The 25,257-nt window shown below is 36.8% G+C and overlaps 1 protein-coding gene across 3 annotated transcripts; it reads left to right on the forward strand.

Annotated features, from left to right (window-relative positions):
• Positions 1 to 572: 572 nt before the first annotated feature.
• On the forward strand, positions 573 to 13,270 carry fan1 (FANCD2 and FANCI associated nuclease 1). 3 transcript variants are annotated; one of them, XM_046865078.1, is made up of 16 exons: positions 573 to 917; positions 5,580 to 5,638; positions 6,001 to 7,149; positions 7,273 to 7,413; positions 7,497 to 7,698; positions 8,169 to 8,402; positions 8,520 to 8,651; positions 8,737 to 8,845; positions 9,284 to 9,403; positions 9,758 to 9,922; positions 10,146 to 10,314; positions 10,420 to 10,520; positions 11,262 to 11,456; positions 11,755 to 11,883; positions 12,185 to 12,394; positions 12,571 to 12,701. In XM_046865078.1, the coding sequence occupies exons 3-15, from the start codon at positions 6,051 to 6,053 to the stop codon at positions 12,344 to 12,346; spliced, it is 2,958 nt and encodes a 985-aa protein (XP_046721034.1). In that variant the 5' UTR covers positions 573 to 917; positions 5,580 to 5,638; positions 6,001 to 6,050; the 3' UTR covers positions 12,347 to 12,394; positions 12,571 to 12,701. The 3 variants fall into 3 exon arrangements, with proteins under 3 accessions (XP_046721034.1, XP_046721036.1, XP_046721035.1); XM_046865079.1 differs by lacking the exon at positions 573 to 917 and adding an exon at positions 2,222 to 2,517; XM_046865080.1 differs by lacking the exon at positions 12,185 to 12,394 and having other exon boundaries at positions 12,571 to 13,270.
• The last annotated feature ends 11,987 nt before the right edge of the window (positions 13,271 to 25,257 follow it).

A 25,257-nucleotide genomic window follows, 5' to 3' on the forward strand; every position in this document is an offset into this window, starting at 1 on the left:
AATATATACTGTATTGTCACAAGATTTTAAAATAATACATTTTGCATGTCTTAAAATAATTATTATAAACAAACAACCAAACTAAAAAACTAATGAATAAATACAAAACATTTTTACAAACAAACAAACAAACATAATGGTAAATGAAAGAAGAAATATATATATATTGATTTTTAAATAATAACTTGTGCATGCCAAATAAAATTAATAAACAAACAAATCAAAACAGAAAAATAACTCTATACTGTATTCTAACAGGATTTTAAAATGTATTTAAAAAAAAAAACAAAGAAACAAAGAAACAAAAAAAATAAAATTTTAAAGGAAAGAGGAAATACATATTGTATTGTCACAAGATTTTAAAACAATATATTGTGTATGTTTTAAAAGAATCAATCAACCAATTAATCAAACAAACAAACAAATACATAAATAAATAACCAGCTGTATTAGTTTGTACTCCACACTGAAAGCTTCTCCATACGGAGTCAAGCGTAAATAAAAGAGTTCGATAACACTTTTATTTTGAAATATGAAACCCGTTTCCGGACTGGCCACTTCCTCCTCCCGCTTGAGTTCACGCGCTAGATGTTGGTAGGTGTCCGGCGCGTTCTGCAGCCAGGATTCAGTGCATTCTGTAGAGTAACTCAGTCTCCAGCCCATTTTCATTGCGCTCCAAATACAATAACTAAATATTTAGTACTGGTGCAGAGGTTTGATATTTATTACTGAGCGTGATTTAATCACCCTGATCCTGCTCTGTTATAAACATCAGAGAGAGAGAGAGAGAGAGAGAGAGAGAGAGAGAGAGAGACCCAGACTCAGACTCAGACTCAGACTCAGACCCAGACCCAGACCCGGGGCTGATTTCCAGCAGAAAAGGAACTTCTACAGATAATAGTGGATGGAGCTCAGGTGTAAGTGTACAGTTTGATCATTTGTTTTATGTGTAAACTGGAGTGATGTGTATAATCTGAGGTCCTGTAGTTTTAACTGTTGTGTACTGAGTATAAACAACAAGAGTGACAGCTTATTGTTGTTGCATTAAATGTAATAATTATAAATTAAAGCTAGAGGTTCTTCATTTCCTTCTAGAGAAACTGAATTTCAGCTTGCAAGCTATAGAGAGTGTAAACATAAACTGCTTTCTTAAAGGCTCCTATTGAAGCACATCTAATTTACACTGGGCTTTCTGTCTGTCTGTCTGTCTGTCTATTGTCAAATCTGTATTAAAAAAAAGTATAATTGTGATTATGTGCATTGGGGAAAAGAGAAAGTTATGTGCAAGTTTTAGGAAACCATTTTGAGCAGGAACGGTATTAAAGCAGAACAGATCTCACATCTTTATTTTGGACACAGAATTCACCCAAACAACAAGATTAAATCAAATGAACTAGACTCTCGGCTTTCTCATGTGATTGCTGTCCATTTCCCAATGCAAACAACACAAGTAGCCTGTAAAATCTGTTAAAGGAAAAGGTTTGACTGTTCCAGAGAGAACGTTTTATGTTTGGGGAATTCAGAAGCCCTGTTCAATATCAGCACAAGGAGATTAAATCCTGCTGTGGTGAGAATTAGGAATCAGTTCTGCTTTATCTGGTTTCAAGCTTATTACATGTGGACTTGGGATAAGATGTTGCCTCAAGTCATTTTGAGCTAAGTGATATCAGGAACAGGTTAAGCACTTGTTTTATAACTGTTTTACATTTAGTTAAAAAGCCCAAGTCAAAGTGATTTACCTATATATATATATATTTATACTGCGAATACTTTACACACACACACACACACACACACACATATATATATATATATATATATATATATATATATATATATATATATATATATACACAGTGGAACCCGCTTATCTCGACCTCGGTTAACTCGACAACCCTATTAAGTCGACGTTTTTGAAGTGGACCCGCCAAATCTCGCTTTGTCTAAGCATTTTTTAATCGGTTATGTCGAAATCTTTTTTATGTCGCCGAACCCTGATATCTCGAGCACAAGGGGGGCAAAATTTGCCATTTAACGTCAGTTATCTCGATCGGCGCTGTGCAGCCGCAGAAAAACTTGCGAAAGTGGCAGAAAAATCCAGCCTTACAGATGCTACAGGTGTTGTATTGTATACTGGTGAATCTCTGCTGTTAGTTAGTGCACATATGCCTTTTGTTGTTAAATGTTATGCGATGAACGGGAGGCGAAAGCCGCGCTCGGTGTAGGAGCGCGGCGCTCGGTGTAGGAGTAGGAGCGCGGCGCTCGGTGTAGGAGTAGGAGCGCGGCGCTCGGTGTAGGAGTAGGAGCGCGGCGCTCGGTGTAGGAGTAGGAGCGCGGCGCTCGGTGTAGGAGTAGGAGCGCGGCGCGGAACGTGGGATGAGCAGCAAAAGCATAGAATTAACAACGGCAGGATCGGGGGAATCCGCGATGCGCTTTGGGAAGAAAAGCACAGCCGTTGAGAGAGATATGTGCACCGAAGGGGTCGTGGCAGGTGGATTCCGGACAGTTAACAAACATGTATGTACATTTTTATAGCATGCCTTCATCAAACAAATCGGGGCAACGCTGTTGTGTAAAAAAAAAACCCTCCAAAAACACGTGCATGCACAGTCTCATTTATTAACGCACATCATGTACATAAAGAAATTTCAAGCACGTTAATATATTGCCGCCATATTGATTTTCGTTTATCTCGATCATCGGTTATCTCGATGCTTTTTGGCAACCCCCTAGGACATATATATATGTATGTGTATGTGTGTGTGTGTGTGTGTGTGTGTGTGTGTGCTAGCATACCTTGCATATCTGCATGGACCCAAAAGGCCTTACCTTACTACCTTAGAGTCTGGACAGGCAGACTTCCAGATGATCATCATTAATGGTGGAACAGTATTTGGACTTAATAATCTTCATTTGGGAAAACTCATGGATTCAGTTAGCTCACTGGAGTTTTGCAGTAGCTCGTGTACGTTTGATCGTGCATGCGTGTGTTAGAGATCTCAGATTAGAATGGCACGCAATTCACTCATACTACCAAACGAGGTATTGGGCACCCCTGCTTTAAAAGGATACGACTCAAGGATGTTTCTTTGTAAAGCATACCATTGTGTTAGTGAATAAAACAATATGGAACAATTTCTGGATTGCTCAAAATGTCCAAGATTACACACACACAATTGTTAGGTTGTCACAACAGTCGATATCTCTAACACAATTTTCAGTTGTCATTTCCGGAGTGAAGAAACATTTTTTTATTTATTTTTTCTATGAAATGTTGTCACAGATCACACTGTTCAAACAGGATTCTTAAACACTTATTCAGCATTTAACACAGTTTTCATTGACTATTCAAGTGCCTTTATATGTTCATATGGAGGTGCAAGAGGATTGATAAGTGCCTTCTGCTCAATCTCTTTGAAGTGGCTTTGGTGTATCCTTTCAGATTGTCAACTTTTGAGTTTTCCCAGAAAAAAGATTTCCAACACAAAGCTTCAGACTTTTTATAAAAGGGGCAGCTGTACACAATACCTTCAGAATCTTGACATGTGCATGAAGTCTCCTGTGTGCACAAAACTTTCAACGGTGCAACACAAGGCACTTCTCAGAATAGGGCACAGAGTTCTGTCTTTCAAGAGTTTATTAAGAATTCTGTTTTGAAGCAGCAGTAAGTAAATGAGATCATCTCCATGTTTGCCAACAGAGTGTAGGAGCTGCTATTTTTGTTAAAGTATGCAGTTCTAGTCCAGGTTATTGAATAAATGTGTCAGACTCTCTAGAGAATTCTAGAAGTCTGGCTCTAACATCTCTTGCAACCTGAGACTTTGTGGAGAAATGTATTTAAGCTTTAAGTCTAATGGTAATTAGCTGTGAAGGATGTTTACTGTCAAGATCTACAGTATCTCAAAAAAGTGAGTACGCACCTCACATTGTAGCACCCATTTTACTATAATCTTCCCAAGGGACAACACTATAGAAATGGAAATTGGATATATTTTAGAGTAGTCAATGTGCACCTTGTATAGCAGTTAGGATTTACTCCTCTAAAACTGGTTTACTAAAAAGCCCACAAACAGTTTGCTGAAGAAAACCTGTCTAAGAGCATGAATTAATGAAACCATGTCCAAACACGCTGGCAAGATGACAACTGCTTTGCTGAGGAAGCTAATAGTGAAGGTGATGCAGTGGCCAAGTATGTCTCCAGACCTGAACCCTATTGAGCATCATCAAGCGGAAGGGGGTGAAGCGCAATGTGTCTTAACATCCAGCAGATCCGTGATGTCATTAAGGAGGAGTGGACGAGGATCCCAGCAACAACCTGTGCAGCTCTGGTGAATCCCATGCCCAGGAGGATTGAGGCAGTGCTGGATATCAATAGTGCTCACACAAAGTATTGACACTTTGGACATAGTTTTGCCAAGTTCACTTGTGGTGTAGTCACTTTTGTTGCCTGTATTTTGACAATAATGGCTGTATGTTGAGTTATATTCAGAGGACAGTAAATCTGTAATGCTGTACAATCTGCACATTAACTACTCTGAAATAGTTTAGTAAAAAAGTTTTATTTCTATAGTATTGTCCCTGGAGAAGATAAACTAAACTGGTTGCTGAAATGTGAGGGGTGTACTCACTTTTGTGAGCTACTGCACTTTAATAGCTGTTGTTGTTTCAGTATGGGTGTAGAGCCTCTGTTAGATATATCTAACCTTTATTAAAATATTATATTTGGTATTTTGTTATTATTTCTGAGAGTTTATAAAACACACATGAAGTGGTTCTTTAAAAGCCATGATGATTCATGTTTAATGCATTGTTGTCGAGGGCCTTTCTCTGCCTCTCCATCTCATAACCCTAAGACCTCCCACTATTCATGGATCTTCATAGACACACCAGCCATGAATATTAATAGTGTAGCCAACAGTCCTGAGTTAGTTAATGGCATACTTGTCAAAGCACAGCAATATGAACCGATGTCTTCACTGAAAACAGTATTGTGTCAGACCTAAGCAGAAATAAACTGATTCGGGTCTTAATGTAATTAAACACCAAGCTAAATCTGCTGTGCTCAGTCATACTGTCCTGCATGCGGTCCGGAGAGAATTATGCTGTTCTGCGAGAATAAAGAGAGTTGGAAGAGGAGTTGAAGGATTAAAGATTCATAGCAATAATTAAGGACAAATGAAGGCCCATGCTGTTTATGAATTGGATGCTGAGTGCCAGTTACGTTTCGGCTGAAAATGACAAATTAGTTTTTTAGCGGAATCACAGTAATGAACTTACTGTAATAATTGCACAATTAATCACATAAGATCCACTTGAGACACTAGAAAATAATGTAAGAAATATTGTTTTCAGAAAGAATTATTTGCTGCAGTAAAGTTGGAACATGATTACATTCCTTTGTAATCAGGCAGCCAGCTGTCTCTCCTAACAATACAATTGTACACAAAGGTTACTTTTTTCTTCTTTTGCCAATACATAAATACATAATTATTTAGAAGAGCATAACTTCTAATGAAGATTGGTGTGTTTATGATTTATGCTGGGTAGGCATTCTTTTATGATTAATTTTGTATTCTTAGGCAACAGACAGGCTTTTGATGACCGCAAACGTATAAATGCATGCAGATTCCACGAGGAGGTAAATAATCTTCCGTTTATCAAATGCTATACCAGTTTTCTGATGTAATTAAATTATTAGAATTATATTAAAAGTATCAAGACATTTGGAAAAGCCATGGTTTTTCACTTGTCCTCATAACTACTTGGACAAGTAATGTTCCTAGCATTGTTGTTTGTTTGTTTTATCGAGTGCTAAAATTATATACAGTACTGTCTTCAAAAATAATCTAAATGGTTCTTCTGGAGACTTTTTATTGTTGTTGAAATAGTTTGGAAATCTTCGAATGCTTTTTTATTGACTCATTAATGAATTATTCAAATGACTTAATAGTTAATAATACATTAATGTATTCTACTGAATTTTTATATTTGCTTTTACAGATTCAGAATCCTAGCATTAGTGCTTGGTTCCCCCTGAGCTTCTGAAGATCATGGGTCCAAAGCCTCATGGAAGCAAAAACCATGCCAGGCCCCTAAGAAGGCTTTCTGTAGCAAAAAAAGATCAGCAGAAGAGCAATGCAAAACTACAAAAAGGGCCTTCAATCACTTCATTTTTTAAGAACACACCACCTTCAAAACTGGCCTGCCCGCTTTGTGGCAAGTTTGTGCCGCGTTTCAAAATTAATGAACACATCGACTCACAGTGTCGAGACTTTCTTGAGGAAAATGACATACAGGCAAGAGCAGCCAGTCACACCAACCAAGCGAAAACATCCTGGCCCTTTTCAAATAATGCTCCACAGAGTCATGATGATGGGAAAAATGCAAGCTTGCAGAAAAATGATCAAGATGCAAAGACAAGCCCATATTTTAAAAAGAGTGGCATGACACTACAAGAATCACCTAAGAAAAATTACCACACTGGAGAGGTCACGACGGTCAGTCTTGGGCGTTTGTCTTCTAAGCTCTCCAAAAAAGTGCTGTTTCCTTTAGAGGACTCCAAAGTTCACAGCACCCAATCGTCATTGTTGAGTGAACCAAGTAGTTCACAAAAAGAAAACTACGATGAGAATGAAATAGATACATCTGAACCTCCAGTGATGAACTCGACATTAACCTCTGAGGTACCAGCTGATAATCTACCTCGTATTAAAACTGTTAAAGAGGCCACTTTAAAAGGAGAACCACTGGGTTCTGATGTTTCACAATCAGCAAACACAACTGCTTCATTGAGGTTAATGAAGAGAAAGAAAGAAGAGACTCCTGGTGGAGGTGTAGTTTCAAACACACAGAAGAAAACGCGATATTCAGGGAAAAGGACCGCCAAATCTACCAGCACTGATCCATTACCAGAGGTTGAAGTCAGCAAGTCCAAACTCAAAGATAGGGAGCAGACTTTGCCACAGGATAGCAGTAGTTATATTCAACAGGATGCTAGTGCCTCATTTATGGAACCTGGTTCACCCAGGTGGCCGTACTATCTTCAGAACTTCCTGACTGTACTGAGAACAGTACTGGAGAATAAGGATGATCGAATGCTCTTCAGTGAGAAAGAACTTCTTTCTATCCAGAAGTTCAAGCAGCTGTCAGGTAGGGAATATACATAACAAGACAAGTATATTATCCTTTGGATACTATACTTTGGATGAGTCTGCAATGCATATGGGATGGGTGCAGGTTATGGTAACTAATACTCCACTCCTTGTATCCTAGTGCCTGGACAGATGCTATATGTGCGTCTGTTTCAAAGGAAGTTGAAATGGCTACAAGTGAGCAAATTAGATTACACTGAGATTAGTTCAGACCTCAATCCTGTTGTGCAAGAACTTGTGTCCAGTGGCTTCCTCCAGACAGGTTGGTGAGCAAGGGTGGGGTTTTGTTAGCTTGTCTTGTCCAAAGCCCAATGGTTTTAACTTCCAATTTAATTTCTTTCTTAGAGTCTGAACTCACTGAGATCCCAGATGTATTAGATCTTCTACCTGCTCTGGAGCTCCGAAATCTGGCTAAAACTTTCCACCTAGGTGGTTCTGGGAACAGTAGCCAGAAGCAGCAGCTGGTGGAAGGGCTTCTCCATTTGTCCAGACAGCGCTCTCTATTTTCTTTTGCCCAAAGCAACACTGCTGCAGTTATTCTCAAAAGGTTTGTTGTTGGTGACAAGATCTATGGATATCGCATTTATATACCAATTTGTTGTCACTTAATTTCAGAATAGCTGAAAAAATAAAAAACATTTTATTTTTGTTTTTAACTTGCAATACTTTTTCATATAAATACACTATATGGCCAAAAGTAAATGGACACAGCCCAGGTACTCTTATTCGACAATCTACTCCAGAACAGCTTATTTCAGATTCAGTCCAGTTTTAGTTTGGTATTATAATAACCTCCAATTTTCTGGGGAGACTTTTTTACTAGAAGGACAAACTATGAACTCGTTCTTGGCAAACTATAAACTTCACTTGTCATGATGGAACAGCTTTGGGCATTTATGAGAAAGCATAATCGCTAACTTTATGGCAGTAGTTTGGGGAAGGCCAACATAAAGGTTATGGTGAAGTGGTGACATAAGTTTAGCCATGTACTGTAGTTTACTTTTACATCACCTGCAGGGCAAAACAGCTAGCAGGCTCCTGTGTGTTTCTGTGTCGGGAGCCTCGCGCTATGTTCTCTCGTGTCCTACTACTTTTCTCCCTTACTGACACTCTGGAGGAGGAGGAAATGGCATCAGGGGGTCAGGGCCAACTCTACACTATTCTGCTGGTCAACTCTGGACGCCTGGCTTTCCCTGCCTACACAGTTCAGCGGTCTACCCTAGTGTTTAGAGACAGGGAAGACTTAATCAGGTAATAATCTTATCGTGTAACTCGTTTAGGCTCATTCAGCTGGTTGAATTCTGAATAAAATGCAGAATTGGTGCCAAGTTAAAATGGGCAGTGATTTAAACATGTTCTTCTGAACAGATACGAAGCTGCAATGCGAACCCTTCAGGAGGTGATTACAGCAATGCAGGCTGGCTGCTGGGAGGATGCTCTAGAACTGTACACTTCAGCAAAGTCTAACTGGCAAAACTTAAAACAAACTTATGACTTGAGGTTGGAGCTACAAATTTGCCTTCTGTTTAGACATAATTTTCTCAGGCTTAATTGAGTAGATTCATGAACTTGTATCTATGTGCAGTTGGCAAGAGCTGTTACCCATGTTCCTGCGGTGCTTCACACTAGGCTGGACATATACACGTATATTGTCTCGAGGAGTCGAGATTCTACAGAGGCTACGTCGTTATCAGGTGTGTGTGTACAGAGCGTAGGAGGTTGTAATAGAAGAAATGTATTACATTTAGAGCTTTAGTTAAAAATGCACAAATCTAGCTGCTGGTAATTAACACTTTTCTTTTTGTATTGTAGAAAACTGTTGCTTTTGTGTGTTTGGCCTGTAGTATCGTGACAGTGCTAAAACAAATTATATTATCCAAACAATATGCTCTTTTTTTGTTGTGTTTTGCTATGGTGGGGAGGTGCAAACTGGTCAAACATTTTTTTTTAAATGCTTAATAAAGTGAGTAATGAGTTTTATGATATTAAATAATAGAGATGTTATAGAGCATATTAAGTAATTATAATAGAGTATATAAGATTAAGTTTTAAAAAAAATAAGATTGAGTTATAATTTAATTAAAAAAATTTTTATCTTGTGTGTTTTAATTTCTTTTGCTCTTTTGTTCTAGGATGCCGTGGATGAGCTTCGGTCTCTTCTGTCTCAGTCAATGTTTTGTCCAGACAGCAGAGGGCGCTGGTGGGACAGACTGGCGCTCAATCTGCATCAGCATCTAAAATGTCATGAGCAGGTAACATGATCTAGATTGTGTAGGTGAACATGCCTGCAGATGAGTATGTCTTAAGAACTGTAATCTGAAAGATCTGGTCTATTTGGTCATTCTTAAACTTTATTTATTATCTTTGATGATATGGTTCTTAGCAAAGGTTTCAGTATTAAAAATGTAAGTATCAATCTGCTTAGTCCAATTCCCTATACATGCTTAAAGTATTTAAACCATTTTGAAGAAGAAATAGTAACCCTTAGTGTTTGTAAACACTATAGAAATAAATGCCTTACTGTGATACTGTGTTTTAGGCATTGTGTTCCCATACAAGTATAAAGTATGACATTCATAATTGTCTTGGTGGTTTTTACTTTAAAGGCTATCTACGCCATAAGGGATGGATTGAACGATCCACTGGTCCGGACAGGTCACCGTCTGTCACTGCACCAGCGAGCCACCAGAATGAAAGAGTCTGCGAGTTATAAGAAGTACCGCCTACTGCTCCTAGACCTTCCTTCTATTCATGTGGACAGTGTGACTCATGTAAACATACCCTTTATTATACAAAAATGTTCATAAAACCAACTAAAGTGACTGGACTTATGGTTTCATTTTAAAAAACATTTTGGCTTTCACCTGGGAAGCTTCACTGGTTACTGTTATATCACATAGCTTTTTTAAACTACTTGAATACAAAAATCTCAATATTTCAGAATGAGCTGATCGACTATATCTTCAGAGACATTGTTTTTGTATCTCTTACTAGGTTACAATTCGAGGTCAGCTCTTTCCACATGAGGGCGGTATGGGCAAATCTGTGTTCCTCAGGCCTGCTACTGGGCATGAAGGCTCTGGAGAAGGATGCGATGGCATGGTCCTATGCTCTGTAGAGGAGCTGGCTTTGGCACATTATAGAGAACTTGGCTACGATCAAGGTTTTTAAACAAACATTGAAGCCTGAATTTTATATAAATGTAATCTCTGTATTTATGTCAACAGGGAATATGTAGAAGTGTATTTCTGACAGCCATTTGTTGCAGGCATTCATGGTGAAGGCACTACATTCTCCACTTTGTTTGGCCTTCTGATGTGGGACATTATCTTCATGAATGTCTCTGATGTCTTCAGAACATCGTATCAGGTATAAAATAAAACCTTACAGTCATGTGAAAATGAAAGTACACCCTCGTTGAATTTAATGTTTTTTTTGTTATTAGGACTTAATGTAAATAATCTGGCTACTTATCTGGTCTCAAAATGAGGTAAATACAAGCTCAGATGCATAAAGCATGACATATTACACTGCCATTATTTATTTCACAAAAATAAAGCCAATATTTAAAACCATGAGTGAAAATCTAAGAACACCTTTACAGCTTCCATAGGATTCAAGAGACTTATTTATTTCCCGGTGATTAATTGATCATCAACAAGAACAACCATTTTTATAAAAGCCCATGTTTTAGCGGTTTGCTGGTCTGGAGCATTTAGGTGCGTGTTAACATGATGCTGAGAAGGAAAGACATCAGCCCTGAACCTATCGAAGCAGTTCTTGCTGCCCTTCAATCTTGGAAGGGTTATAATGCTAGTTTAAAATCCATCTTTCAACAGTAAGCAAAAAAAATAAAATCAAGTCAATATTCCCATGAATAAACCTCCTACCAAATTCACCTCAAGGTCAGACATGGTACTTTCATTTTCACGTGTGTGCTTTACACATATTTCCCAGTATATGTATATGCATATTATATAAAGGTTGTGAAAGGAGCTCTTTGTTTGCAACTTTGCCTGGTTTCTTAAACTGTATATAGAATGTGCTGGAATTTGTACAACCTCTACATTATTACTAAAATATAAGTATATTCCCTGGACACATTTCCAGGCTTGTCCTCTGGACTTGTACACTGACTGTTTCTATGAGAATCGGAAGGATGCTATTGAGGCCCGAGCTGAGCTGTTGTCTGAGGCGTCCACAGAAACACTGCAGGAGCTGCTGGCTGAAGTGTGGAATTCACAGGAGGGAAGAGTTTGTGCTCTTGTGAATTGGGAGCGATTTTCTTGTCTTCAACAAGCCCAGGTATCTTGAGTTGCAAAACATCCCAGCATTTATTTTAATTAGAAGCAGTACAACTGAACTGTGTTTGACATGAAGAAAATAAATTCAAGTCTAGTTTTCTTGATTTTCCGGTAGTTTATAAATGTAGTTAGAGGTTACATTTATTTTGTAACTCAATCAGATGCCATTCAAACTTTCCTTGTAATAATTCTAAGCTCCAAAACTGTGTAAGTGCTTTTCAGATGTCGCTCATTTTTGTGAAAAAGAAATGAAATTGAATGCATCTAATTAGTTAAATGTATTCTTTGTGCTGTTGCAGAGTTTAGTAGCATGCCTAGGAGGACACTTTTTAAGTGGAGTGGTCCTTAAAATGGCAAAAGACTATAGACACAGCAAAGGTGGACTTCCTGACTTGGTTGTGTGGAACACCTCAAAGAGCAGCTATAAGGTGAGCTTTGAAGACTGAGATTTCAGGAGTTTTAATTAGGAGCTTAGCTGTAGCCTTTACAATAAGAAGATAAATCAAGTAGGTTTTTATTGCCATTTCAGCCACCACATAGACCACCACAGACCACACCACCAAGACTAATGTGCTTTATAAAACAACAAATTGCCAAGATAATGCAAAAACACAAAACACTACAAAAAGATGTGTACATTGGTGTGTGTATCTTTGACTTGTCTTTCTGATATGTTTTCTTCAAACAGGTTGGTTTGCTCATTTGATACAACTGCATTTCTTTCTCTAGTTCTCCTATAACATTACTGCGAACTGGCTGGGAGGGTGGGGCAAGCAAATGCTTCCTATGAGATATGTAAACCAACCTACACATCTTTTTCAACTGCTGCTTATGCTACTTTGGAAAGTGATATTTGCCCTGTATATGCCCACAAAGGCCATGACTAGATAGTATTATTATGATTGACAGGGGATAACCATACCAGATAAGACCATATAGGTACTGAGGTTTCTTTTTTTTAACTCTTAGAATTCTGTTTCCATAGATATGTGTATATGTGTTTCTTTTTTCATTAGATAAAATGTAAAATAAAGGTATAAATAAAGTTTTATCTTTCATAAGTAAATCCACTGTCCTGCTTTAAAAGTTCATTGATATGAGGTTTTCTCTCTTAGCTGGTGGAAGTGAAGGGCCCTAATGACCGTCTGTCCCAGAAACAACAGATCTGGCTTGATGAACTGCAGAAGCTGGGTGCTGATGTTGAAGTGTGTCACGTCACTGCTACTGGAGCTCGTGGAGCACGACTGGAATAGAGACTACAATTGCTTTCATCAAAACTGCTGCACTAATGGTCAAAACATTTCACTCATGCTGGTCAATTCTCTCTAAAGACTTTTGAGATTGTCCTTGTGTGAATGTGCTGATTTAACGCAACTGTACTTTATACTTGTTCTGTACGACAACATACTGCTGACACTACCACATGTATTATACCTACAGTATGAAGAGAGGATTCTCTGTATCCTGTGGCTGCTGCTTTCACCTTTTCTTATCCTTGTCTTTTTGAAAAGAATTACACTTGATTATATTTAAAACATGAAATTATAAGAGAAACTGATGTAATAAAAATATACTACAAATAATTTGTAATTGAATTCTGACTGAAATTATGTTAAATATTTTTGTAATAAAAAATTTAAAAATGTTTAGATATGTCCATTTGTTCTAATTTCTGAATGTGCTGTATAAACACTAACATGACCAGGGGATTTTCTAAGCTGGATTTGTGTAGGAGAAGCTGGAAATGATAACTGGGCTCATGATGACTTTAAGATTGTTTCTTGACTCCGAATTAAATTCATGTTTGCTTTTATACAACTGTTTCCTAGGTGCCTCGTATGATTTATCCACACAGGAGGAAAAAAAGCTCCAATTGATTAGGTAGATGGAGTTTCTGTAATGACTGCACACACAGTGTGATATCTGTTTTTGTCTAGTCGGTTAGCAATGTTGCTCATGAGATTCTTCACTTCCTTTGTATCAGCATATACATGTTTGCAGTTATAATTTCCCCGTTCATTTAATGTTTATTATAGTTACAAGATATCTGTAAAGATCACATTTTCTGGTAAATGACATCTTTTTTTTTTTTAGAATTAAAGGAGGACCATATTAATTTTGTGATATTTGTTCTCCATAAAGCCTCCATAAGCTCATAGAGGCTCGTATTTGTATCACTATATTACATTTCTCCAAAAACAGCATCATATACAAGTCCCCGAATGTTCTATATGTGATTTTTTGCAATTTTTTGAAGCAGTCAGTAAAACTGTATTTCTTGGTCTGGTGATGCTAAAGGAAGAGAAAAATTAAAGAGAGAGAGAGAGAGAGAGAGAGCGTTTCTCTGTAGTTTCTCCTAAATGAGGTAAAATTGGAAAAATATGGAAAGTTCAGCTATTGGTTTAATGTGAGCAAGTTCAGTATGCAATATGTTCATAATGCATTTGTAACTATACTGTAAATTATATTTGGGAAAAATATTTCTGTCCCTTTAGCCCAATATGGTTAAAGCTTGATTTTACTGTGTACACCTGAATAATGACGACCCAGTTACCAACCAAAAAACAACAGAGAATTTTCTTATATTAATATGATCCCAAATGACCCATAATCCATAAAGTGGTTCAGGCAAGGTCTTTTACCTTCACGTTTGATGAATGAGAAAAGTCATATATTAGAAGAAGCATTTATGACACCTGATACATAAACAAAACACAAGTTATAATCATTATTAGGGTTTTTGCAAGCGAAAACTTTGAACAGAGAAATTTGGGTATATTATTCAGTTATTATAAACTTTAAAAAAATGTTTGACAGTATGTGTGTATATATATATATATATATATATATATATATATATATATATATATATATATATATATAAAAGAAAAACCTTCAACACCATTGTATTTTAATTTTCACACATAAGCTGTTAAAAGATGTTGCCATCTATGTGGAATTAATAAGCAACCATAGGAAAAGATTGCAAACCTCCTCACCTTTATCCTTTAAAAAAAAGTCTGTAATATGTGCTTCATTATATTTTTTTACACCTCACTATTTTGTGTTGACAGTCTGTTGATGCTAATTACTAACAGGACAGTGTAACAGAGTTATTGTTCAGAATCTTTTCTCATCTGCTCTTACCACTATTTCCGCTTTATTTAATCTTGATACTTTTGCACTTGCTGCTGCTAAATCAGTATAAACCTTTTCCATTCTCTCAAGGGCTGAACGTCCTGTATTTTCCAAGGCTATATCTTCTCTAAGATATAGATTTATAACCCTTTTACTTTCCTCCCTATCTAAGGTTTATGATGGTGCTATGTTAGATCAGCACATGAAGACATACAGTAGTGTTCACAGTAGGAGCCATCATTTTTTCTAACAGTGATGCTTAATAAAAGTTCTCTCCAGCCAAGTGGAAATTTAGTTAAAGGAAACTCTATCTATCAAGAGACCCCGCTACAACCTTATTACCTTTGCTAAATGGCTCCCTCTGTGCCAATATTACGATGCCTGTATAAGTGAATGGACAATAAAACAATTATATCTGTGTTATTTCTTTTGGCCGAAAGACTTGGGTAACCTGGTTATACAGGAAAACACTGAATACTGTCGAACCAGATGTTTGTTGGAGGCCTACCACTATGTACAGTTTCATTTTAGCTGAGATCGGCGTGAAAATATCATGATGTTATTTAATATTACAATATTACTAAATGAATACATTCATTAATAACAACAACAATAATAATGATAATAATAATATAAAAAGCAGTACAGTGAAAATTGTTTCAAGATAAAATATGTATATAAAAAATACCCAGGTGTGTTGTAGAAAAAGGTATTTCTACACAGTTTTGATTTATTGAAGGAAGGAAGTGAAAGTGAAATTATATTTTTTAAAGTGCTTATTTGTTGCCTTAGATCTTAAAGCCAATCTGGCCATTCCCTCTGACCTCTCTCATCAAGATGTTTCTGTCACTGCCACTTACTAAATGTTTTGTGCTTGTTTGCTTTTTTCACTATATTATAAAGATAAGCTATAGACTGCAATCCATGGTAATGCCAGAATATTAACATTCACACTCTTCGGATACCAACAAAAATGCCAAAGTTTCAAGATTGCATTTAGCTTCATTCTGATGCCGAATGTGATCATTATCTGAAGCTCTTCGGCTATATCTGGATGATTATATGCAATGCAGTGCTACCATTGTTGACAGAATGATTGCGTTAATAAGCAGATGTACACTGTAGATTCACTCACATGCTCCTTTATATAAAATAATTCCTTGACAAGTATTCAGTCAAATAAACATACAGTTTTCTTCAAACAGGTTGGTTTGCTCATTTGATTCAACTGCATTTCTTTCTCTAGTTCTCCTATAACATTACTGCGAACTGGCTGGGAGGGTGGGGCAAGCAAATGCTTCCTATGAGATATGTAAACCAACCTACACATCTTTTTCAACTGCTGCTTATGCTACTTTGGAAAGTGATATTTGCCCTGTATATGCCCACAAAGGCCATGACTAGATAGTATTATTATGATTGACAGGGGATAACCATACCAGATAAGACCATATAGGTACTGAGGTTTCTTTTTTTTAACTCTTAGAATTCTGTTTCCATAGATATGTGTATATGTGTTTCTTTTTTCATTAGATAAAATGTAAAATAAAGGTATAAATAAAGTTTTATCTTTCATAAGTAAATCCACTGTCCTGCTTTAGAAGTTCATTGATATGAGGTTTTCTATCTTAGCTGGTGGAAGTGAAGGGCCCTAATGACCGTCTGTCCCAGAAACAACAGATCTGGCTTGATGAACTGCAGAAGCTGGGTGCTGATGTTGAAGTGTGTCACGTCACTTCTACTGGAGCTCGTGGAGCACGACTGGAATAGAGACTACAATTGCTTTCATCAAAACTGCTGCACTAATGGTCAAAACATTTCACTCATGCTGGTCAATTCTCTCTAAAGACTTTTGAGATTGTCCTTGTGTGAATGTGCTGATTTAACGCAACTGTACTTTGTACTTTATAGAATCCTCTCTTCATACTGTAGGTATAATACATGTGGTAGTGTCAGCAGTATGTTGTCGTACAGAACAAGTATAAAGTACAGTTGCGTTAAACATACAGTATGAAAACGTCTAGTCTATTCTGTGCACGCCTCTAATTAACCACTAGGTGTCACTATTATCACAAAGTGCTGCTTTTGTGAAAAAGCTGAGCAAGTAACAAAGCCCTCCGTTCTGCTGTACAGTACCATCAGCCTCATTTGTTTAACAGTAATACTTTTCATAATATCAAATAGTTTTTTTTTTTAACTAGTGGTGTACGCCATTTATCATATATCACAGTATCATAAATACTTCTATTATATTAAAATGATCAAATGTCTAAAATCAACGCTATTTCCTGCTTTATTAGTGCTGTGACTGAATAAAACCTGAATTCATTTTACTTGAGCAATGCAATGCTGCTTCAGAAACTAAGAAATACTGCTGCCACACTTTTTGTTTTTCTCGCTCGTGCTTTCGATCATCTCATGCTCATCTCAAAGGGGCTGTGCAGGGACTGTGCTACCTGTGTCGAGGCAGTGTGTGCTATGAGAGAGAAGCTATTGATTTTAACTGCAAAGAGCCTCCCACACACTGAGAGAAAAAGAGTGAGCGAGAGATAAAGGATAGCGAAAGCCACTCCTACATATTTGCACTTTGGCTTGATGATGCTATGCTCTGTTGGTAATAAAAAAAGATCAAACCTGAGACAGTTGCAGTTAAACGCAAGTGCTTTGTTTTTGGATTTCTGAGTGTTTTTGTATGCTTTTAGCATTTTCTGTGTTTGTATTTCCCAAGAATGTCACTGTGAACTACTGTGACAAAGCTGAGGATTTTAATAATTTTGCCCTTTATACTTTCAGAGTATGTGTACTGAGCTGTTTGGTGAAGAAGCCATCATTATCCTTTCATTCTTCTCTTCTGGAATGTTGTAGACCATCTGCTACATAAACGTCAATCATCATATTTAAACTCCAAATAATGAACACGCAGAGAACATATGTGTGCGGTTGATTGTCATTAATCAGAAGCCCAGTGTTTAGTCTATTTAAACTCATTCAGGCCGTAGCTGTGGCTTTGTGCTGCTTATAAACTTGTGGCTGCGGACGCCTTGTTTGCAGTGCTGCCCAAGGTGTAACTTATTATAGTACCTCAAGGGGGCCTGTTTCCTGACTGCCATTGCCAGGGCATTAAATAAACAACAGTTTATTTACTATTTCATTTTTAGGAGACTTTTTGGCCTGACTTTTAGACCATGCTTATCCCACAGCCCTGCTTCGATTCTATTTCTGAGAGCTAAGTGGCTCTTCATACTCTCGCCGGAGCCCAAAGCCACAGCAGACCCTCCTTATTCTCCCTTGGCAAGCACCCCCAGCTCACACTCAATGCTTTCCTAATTTAGTAACGGCCGGGTAAAAATATGTGCTAACGGGGTCTGGTATGTCAGGCTGGCGTCCAAGGGAAGGGAAGGGAAGGTAAGGGAGGGGTAGGAGGGGGGTTTCACTTGTGAGAGAGAAGAGAGTGCACTGAGGCCACAAAATACAAAGAGTACATGCTCTGATGTTGTGCTGAATTGTAGTAATACAATAACTGATATTAAAAAAACAATAAAAATGTGTGAGATATGATTTCTTGGGTGATTTGCCACTTTTGAGACAATGTTTGTTTAATGATATAACTGTTAATGTTACAAAAGTAAAGCTAGAATTATTAAAAAAGAAACGTTTTTTTTTCCTGCCAGTGCATTGATGTATAATAAATGACAGGAAAAAGGTAATATCTGCATCACCACTCCGAAAATGTTTCTGCTCATTTAGAACATGGGCCCATTAACTCACCATATGAGCACTAAAATGTCTTTTGTACAAGTTGTACAAACCAATATGAATGTGATTTTTTAAAAAATGTTAGACATTTTGAAACTGTGGTAATTTATTTTGTTGCGAGAGAGAAATGCCTTTTCTAGTCTTTTGTGGAACGTTTTTGTGTGTGCTTCTGTGCGTGCGCACGTGTGTGTGTGTGTGTGTGTGTATGTGTGTGTGTGTGTGTGTGCACATGCAAATCTATGTCTGAGTGCATGCACTTGTGAATGTCTTTGCTTGGGCCTGTCCCTGAGTGGATGTGTGTCTGTTTTTGAATGTGTGTGTGAGGCCATTGCCCTGACAGCCTGAGCCTAACTCTGAGTTATCAGTCCATGTGTACAGTGCCATCAAGCAGATCAAAAACAGAAGCTAACCTGGTAAATGAACACCCCCCAGCCCCCCCGACTGTTGATGTTTAAGACAACATGCTCAGCTCCAGATCTCCCATTTTCTTTTAGGTGTGTGTGTGTGTGTGTGTGTGTGTGTAAAGAAGGGATCTGAAGGTCTAAACTAGTATGTGATTGATATATATATATATATATATATATATATATATATATATATATATATATATATATATATATATATATATATATTTGTGTGATGTAAAACTAGATTAGATTGTGAAAGTTTAATATAGACCTTTTTTATACATAGATCTTGACTAACCTGTCTCGAGTTGGGCTGTGTGATTAACAAAACTGTGAAAACCAAACTTAAACTTGTTAAACTATAAAAGGAATAATTCATCCAGGACTGTAAGAGTGAATATTTTGATTAGTTCCTATTTAATTGATTCATTAATTTACCTATAAGAGAAGACTAAGGTCAGTAGAGAGTTGATACGATAACCTTGAAGTAGCAGTGTACTGGCATAAATGTAAATGCAAAATATAAAGGCATACCTTTGTCTTTTACAGAATTTAACATGTGCCAAATCGAACATGCAGATCATGAATACGGGTGATCTGCTGTGGCGACCCCTAAAGGGAGAAGCCGAAAGAAAATTTATTGCATTACTTCTGGTGTTCTGTTGTATCTGTGTATCTGCTGCAAAGTGTGAAAACTGATAAAGATGTGCCATCATGATCATTGTTTCGTGTTGTTACACCTTAACCACTGAAAACACCTCGAAGTGGTAGGGGAAACCTTGTCATCACATGACCTGGCTTTAGATGAGGCAGTGTGAAAAACTCTGCTGGTGGTTAAATGTAGCAATACCACATCACAAACGGTAGCACATGATTTCAGAGATGCCAAGTGACAATTTAACTCTAAGAATACTGCATACTGTTTGTTTGAATCAGCCTGGAAATCATTTGACGAATATGACAAAAACTATACCATAAAAACAAGCATGCTTCTGCTTGTTTCTGTGAGAAACCATTTATAAAATTGTTTAACGTTTAATGCCAGTACTGTGTAATTTGTTCAAGTCATGTCAAAATTAAACATGGTTTGACTTCATGTAATTAGCAGATTTTTGTTAGTCAAATTATATTTTAGACAATCTCCTTATTAGATTAAAGGTTAGTTTTATGTTTAGACACTCAGTGTTACATGAAGAAAATATATTTTCAGTATTTATTTCAGTATTTCAGTAACAGCAGTTACAAGTAGTTCTAATTCTGTGACAAATGCAGTGTCTAATGTAAATTTTGTGTAGGTTTGGATGTATATATCATTCTTTTAAGCTAAAGCTCCAATCAAAAAAAACAATTCCTTCCTTTGTCTGATATTATAGAACAGAAGAATGTATTTGCATGTCATTAAGTTGTTATTTTTTTCTAATTCTAATGAATATAATAGTCCTCACTGATCCAAGTGCAAAATGCTCATGCTTTAGCTGAGGTTTCTTTCAGTGTTGTTGTCTATGACTGCGCTTGTCCAACTTTTTTCGCCATAATATAAGCACAGGAAAGGTCAGAGAATTAAAAAAAACAATAGACAATAGGTTTACCCTATAACAGATATACAGTGCATCTGGAAAGTATTCACAGCACTTCACTTTTACCACATTTTGTTATGTTACAGCCTTATTCCAAAATGAATTCAATTAATTATTTTCCTCGAAATTCTAAAAACAATCACTTACATACGTTTTCTCAGCTTTTTCTCAATACTTTGTTGAAGCACTTTTTGCACCAATTACAGCCTCAAGTCTTTTTGAGTATGATGCTACAAGCTTGGCGCACCTATTTTTGTCAGTTTCGCCTATTCTTCTTTGCAGAACCTCTCAAGCTCCATCAGGTTGGATGGGAAGTGTCGGTGCACAGGAATTTTTAAATCTCTCCAGAGATTTTCAATTGGGTTAAAGTCTGGGCTCTGGCTGGGCCACTCGAGGGCATTCACAGAGTCGTCCCATAGCCACACCTTTGTTATCTTGGCTGTGTGCTAAGGGATGTTGTCCTGTTAGAAGATGAACCGGGCTTTTTGGCAAACTCCAGGCGGCTGTCATGTGCCTTCCACTGAGAAATGGCTTCCGTCTGGCCACTCTACCATACCGGCCTAATTGGTGGAATTCTGCAGAGATGGTTGTTCTTCTGGAATGTTCTCCTCTCTCACCAGTGAACCGCTGGAGCTCTTTCAGAGTGATCATTGGGTTCTTGATCACCTCCTAAGACACTTCTCCCCCGATCACTCAGTTTGGCCGGGCAGTTACAAACTTCTTCTATTTACGGATGATGAAGGCCAGTGTGCTCATTGTAACCTTTAATGCTGCAGAAATGTTTCTGTTCCCTTCCCCAAATCTCTGCCTTGATACAATCCCCTCTCGGAAGTCTATTGACAATTTCTTGGACTTCATGGCTTAGTTTGCGCTCTGATATGCAGTTGACTGTGGGATCTTATACGGACAGGTGTGTGCCTTTTCATATCATATTCAATCAACTGAATTTACCACAGGTGGACTCCAATCAAATTGTAGAAACGTCTCAAGGATGATCAGTTGAAACAGGATGCACCTGAGCTCAATTTTGAGTGTCATGGCAAAGCCTGTGAATACTGGGATTTTTTTTTTGTTTTTTATTTGTATAAAATTTGTAAAGATTTTAAACAAACTTCTTTCACATTATGGGATATTGTTTGTAGCATTTTGAGAAAAATAATGAATTTAAGGCTGTAAAATAACAAAATATGGAAAAGGTGAGACACTGTGAATACTTTCCAGATGCACTGTATACGTATATCTCTTAGAAAATTCTGAAAGCATGCAGTTAAGGCAACAGGCGCAACCACTTTGGCGAAGGTTTGTTTTGGAAAAGGGATGAATCACAAAGTATAAAATTCTAAACTATCATTGTTTGTGCTCATTATTTAGAATTAATTAAGAATAGCAATCAGTCTGAAAGGCAGTGCATTGTGCAAGCCGCAATAAACATCCTAATTATTATCAGGGCAACAATAACACAAAACAGCAAGCTTTAAAAATGCACATTTTAATTGTACATTTGAAGATGCTCATAAAAGGCTAATAAAATATGAAAGTGCATGTGTAAAAAAATTTAAAAGCCACCCACCAAGTAAGCCATGTGTCCCGTTTGTCTCTGCAGATTAAATTATTTATAAATAGTAAAACAAAATTTCAACTTGTTTAGATTTAAAGTAGATGGTTAGGAATTTAGTGAGGCCCAAAATAAATTTGGGAAGTCTGTCTGGTGGAAAAGTTTTAACTGTTTCAATCTTGTGATTATGCATAATAAACTGACACCAAATTTGGTAGAAGCCAGTACACTGGCTGTAAAACAGCATAAGTGGTTTAACACTTCAACACAGAAATGGATTAAAACGTCTCACAGTGCGTATGCTAATGTCCTCACAGCTGCCTCACTTCTGATAAAAAGCGGCATATGCACAGGCGATGTGTGTGAATGTTTCCAAGTGGTTAAATCAAGGTGGTTTTTGCAAGTGACAGAGCAGTTCAAAATGTAAAACTAAGCCAATGCTTTAGCCAGGGGCATTCAAGCTAGCTAAACTGAATAAGTAACGACTGCGATAGCTCCATCAAGATAAACTGGATTTTACTATGCAGAAACCATTCCATTGGTACCAGTCCAGCATCCTTCCACATTCAAATGTGAATTGTGCCTTACCCAGGACTTTGGTGGCTTAGAGTGGTGTTTATCTCTTAAAACCATGGCCTAAATCTTGAAATGTAAACAGAGAACAAATGTCCAATTGTTTCAACACCAATGCCTCTAGCTCCCTCATGTATTCTGTGTCAAAACTGAAGATTATGGCATGCTTTTGCGGTGTTATTGTCGGCCTTTCCACAATGGCGTTTCAAACCAGTAGGCATGTTTTGGTTTTGCTTTCTTTATATAAATACCATTGTAATAAAAACGTGTATCAAAATTCAGGTAAGGTGTAAATGTGATCATGTCGACAACAAATGCTGTTTGTTTACTGAAGCAAGCCTTAGATGAGAACCTGGCAGCTGATCCTAGACTTTATGCATCTTGAACAGAGTGAAGCTTTGCTTTATCTTTTTATTTTTTTTTCTGAGACTTAACATAAAAAAAAAATCTTTCCAAAGCAAACGTGAGGATGAAGATCAGTGAGCAGGAACTGACAGTCTATAACTCAGTTTATGATTTAAAATATCATAACCATGCTATTGTGGTGTTCTGTAAAAAGTTGCGGCCCTATATCACTAAGTGGTTAGTCAAGTCAAAATTAATTAATTAAACAATTGATTTATGCATTTATTCCACTTTCTTTACATCTATTGTTATTTAGCTGTTCTAGTTTCACACATGGTTTATGTAATAGCATCTGAGACAGAGAATCTCAGCATTACATTACTAAGGAAATTAAATTCGAAGGAATATTTAAGTGAGATAGAGATAAACTTTTACTTCTGAGACTTTCTAAGACAAAAGCGACTTGGTTATTAATTTTTCAACACCTGATAATCATTATCTTAGTAAAGTATATAACACAGTATGCCACCCATGACGTTTGCTGGTGTTACATAAAAAAAAAAAAATTGAAATAGGCAAATCTAACATTTATTTTAGATTATATTTAAGTAATTAAGTAATTATAATGTGTTTATTTAACTGTAGTGTATTTTAGTAACTGTAATGTGTTTTAGGAAACTATATCTGAGCATAAAAAAAATCAACAGCTATTGAAACACAACTTTTAACTTAGAATTTTCTGTAATAATTCAAACAACGTATTTGTGAGGTGAATTTGCTTATTTAAAAAAAAATCCAGACCTATAACTTTAGTGACAATTATTTACCTTTTACATTTATGTTTTTTAAAACATATATATAAAAAAACTTTCCAGTTTCCAGCCCAACATTTTTCATATAATTTACTTGAATATATGTTTATACTGGCATAAAAGTAAAAAGATTAATTAAAATACAGGTTTAAACTTTTAATCCAGCAAAGCAGAAAGGCGATACTCAAAACAATAAACAGCCAAAGGGACAGTCAAGCAGGTATAGGACTCTGGCTTTTTATGAGTGTTGGTTAAAGTGTAATTAGTAATTAGTTAAATCTGTGAGCAGAGGGATAGTATTTGAGTTCTTAGAGTTGGGATTTGCATATACTGACTTTATGGGAAACATTTGTCAACATTATATGGAGCAAAAGTTGATAACTGAACACACATTAGAATCATGTTGAGCTGTGTTGCTAATTTATATAGGGAGTTTTGGGCATACTCTCCCTTTGAGGAATACTTTATTTGTACAAAACAACTGAGAAACTATACAATCCTCCAGTTTGTCCTTGTTTATTTGCTTAGAGATCATACCCAAACTCACAGTTTTTCAACAAATATCCATCAGACTGATGAATCCTGCTATTTAAAAGAAAGTAGTCAAGACTAGTAAATGTCATTAATCAGAGGTATTTAGAGAAGCAGTGGCTAAAATGATTGTCAGGCCTTGAGAGGAGACAAGTCTTTTTGGTGAGGTGAGATCTTGGGTGCTATGACACTTATAAAGGTAAGAGTTTGGCAACAGTTATCTTAGGCACAAACTAAACATGATATGAAGCATTTACAGTCTTGTAGGAAGTTCTTCTACTAATATTTATTTTAAAGGATATACCTAGATGTGTTATGATTACTCAGGTGTGACCCCAGGTGAATAAGAGAATCACAGAGATTAAAAGGGACATGGTTTTTGTCTAGAAGACACTGTGTTGGAGCAGATATCAGTTGAACAGCCCAAGTTATCTTTTGGTTAGCGTCCCAGTTAACAGCAATGATAAAGCAGGATTCGGGAAGGTTTATGTGATTTTTAGCTTGGGGTTTCTTTGGTAAGCTGTGACATTTAGAACTAGGGCAATAAGAGATTGTAAAATTAAATTAGCAGGGGAACAGTTTGTCTAGGTCTGTGTCATTTATCTTTTTCAGATTTTCAAAGTTCTTGTCATTGATGTGTATAATGTGACTTGTGTTTTGCATTTACAGTCATCGGTGCCATTTTCCTAGTGCCAGGTTACAGATACCTAAATCGATGTTGCATACTAACATGTTAACATATTAAATAATTCAGAAAACTCTTAATATATGTGAATTCATAAAAAATACACATGATTTCTGCTTTGACAAAGGGCGCATGAGTCCCTATACCACATGCTGGGTGAAAGCAGTAGGAAATTTGGAAATCTATTCTTGAATGTGATTTGGTCCAGGCCAAATCAAACCCAAATTAAGTGGTTAATGTCTGAATGCAGGACTATGTCACCATTCATGATTTATGAAAAAGTAGAGTACATGCATTGGACTCTACTGGACATTGTTGGCCATGGCACTGCTTATGTGTGCAATTATTTACTACATGGCCACTACATTGTCCATGTGGATGACCTTATTTAGGTATGGTGGACACTGAATGGTGCTATAGGAA

Source organism: Silurus meridionalis, chromosome 13 (assembly GCF_014805685.1).
Source record: "Silurus meridionalis isolate SWU-2019-XX chromosome 13, ASM1480568v1, whole genome shotgun sequence".
Classification (NCBI taxonomy): Eukaryota; Metazoa; Chordata; class Actinopteri; order Siluriformes; family Siluridae; genus Silurus; species Silurus meridionalis.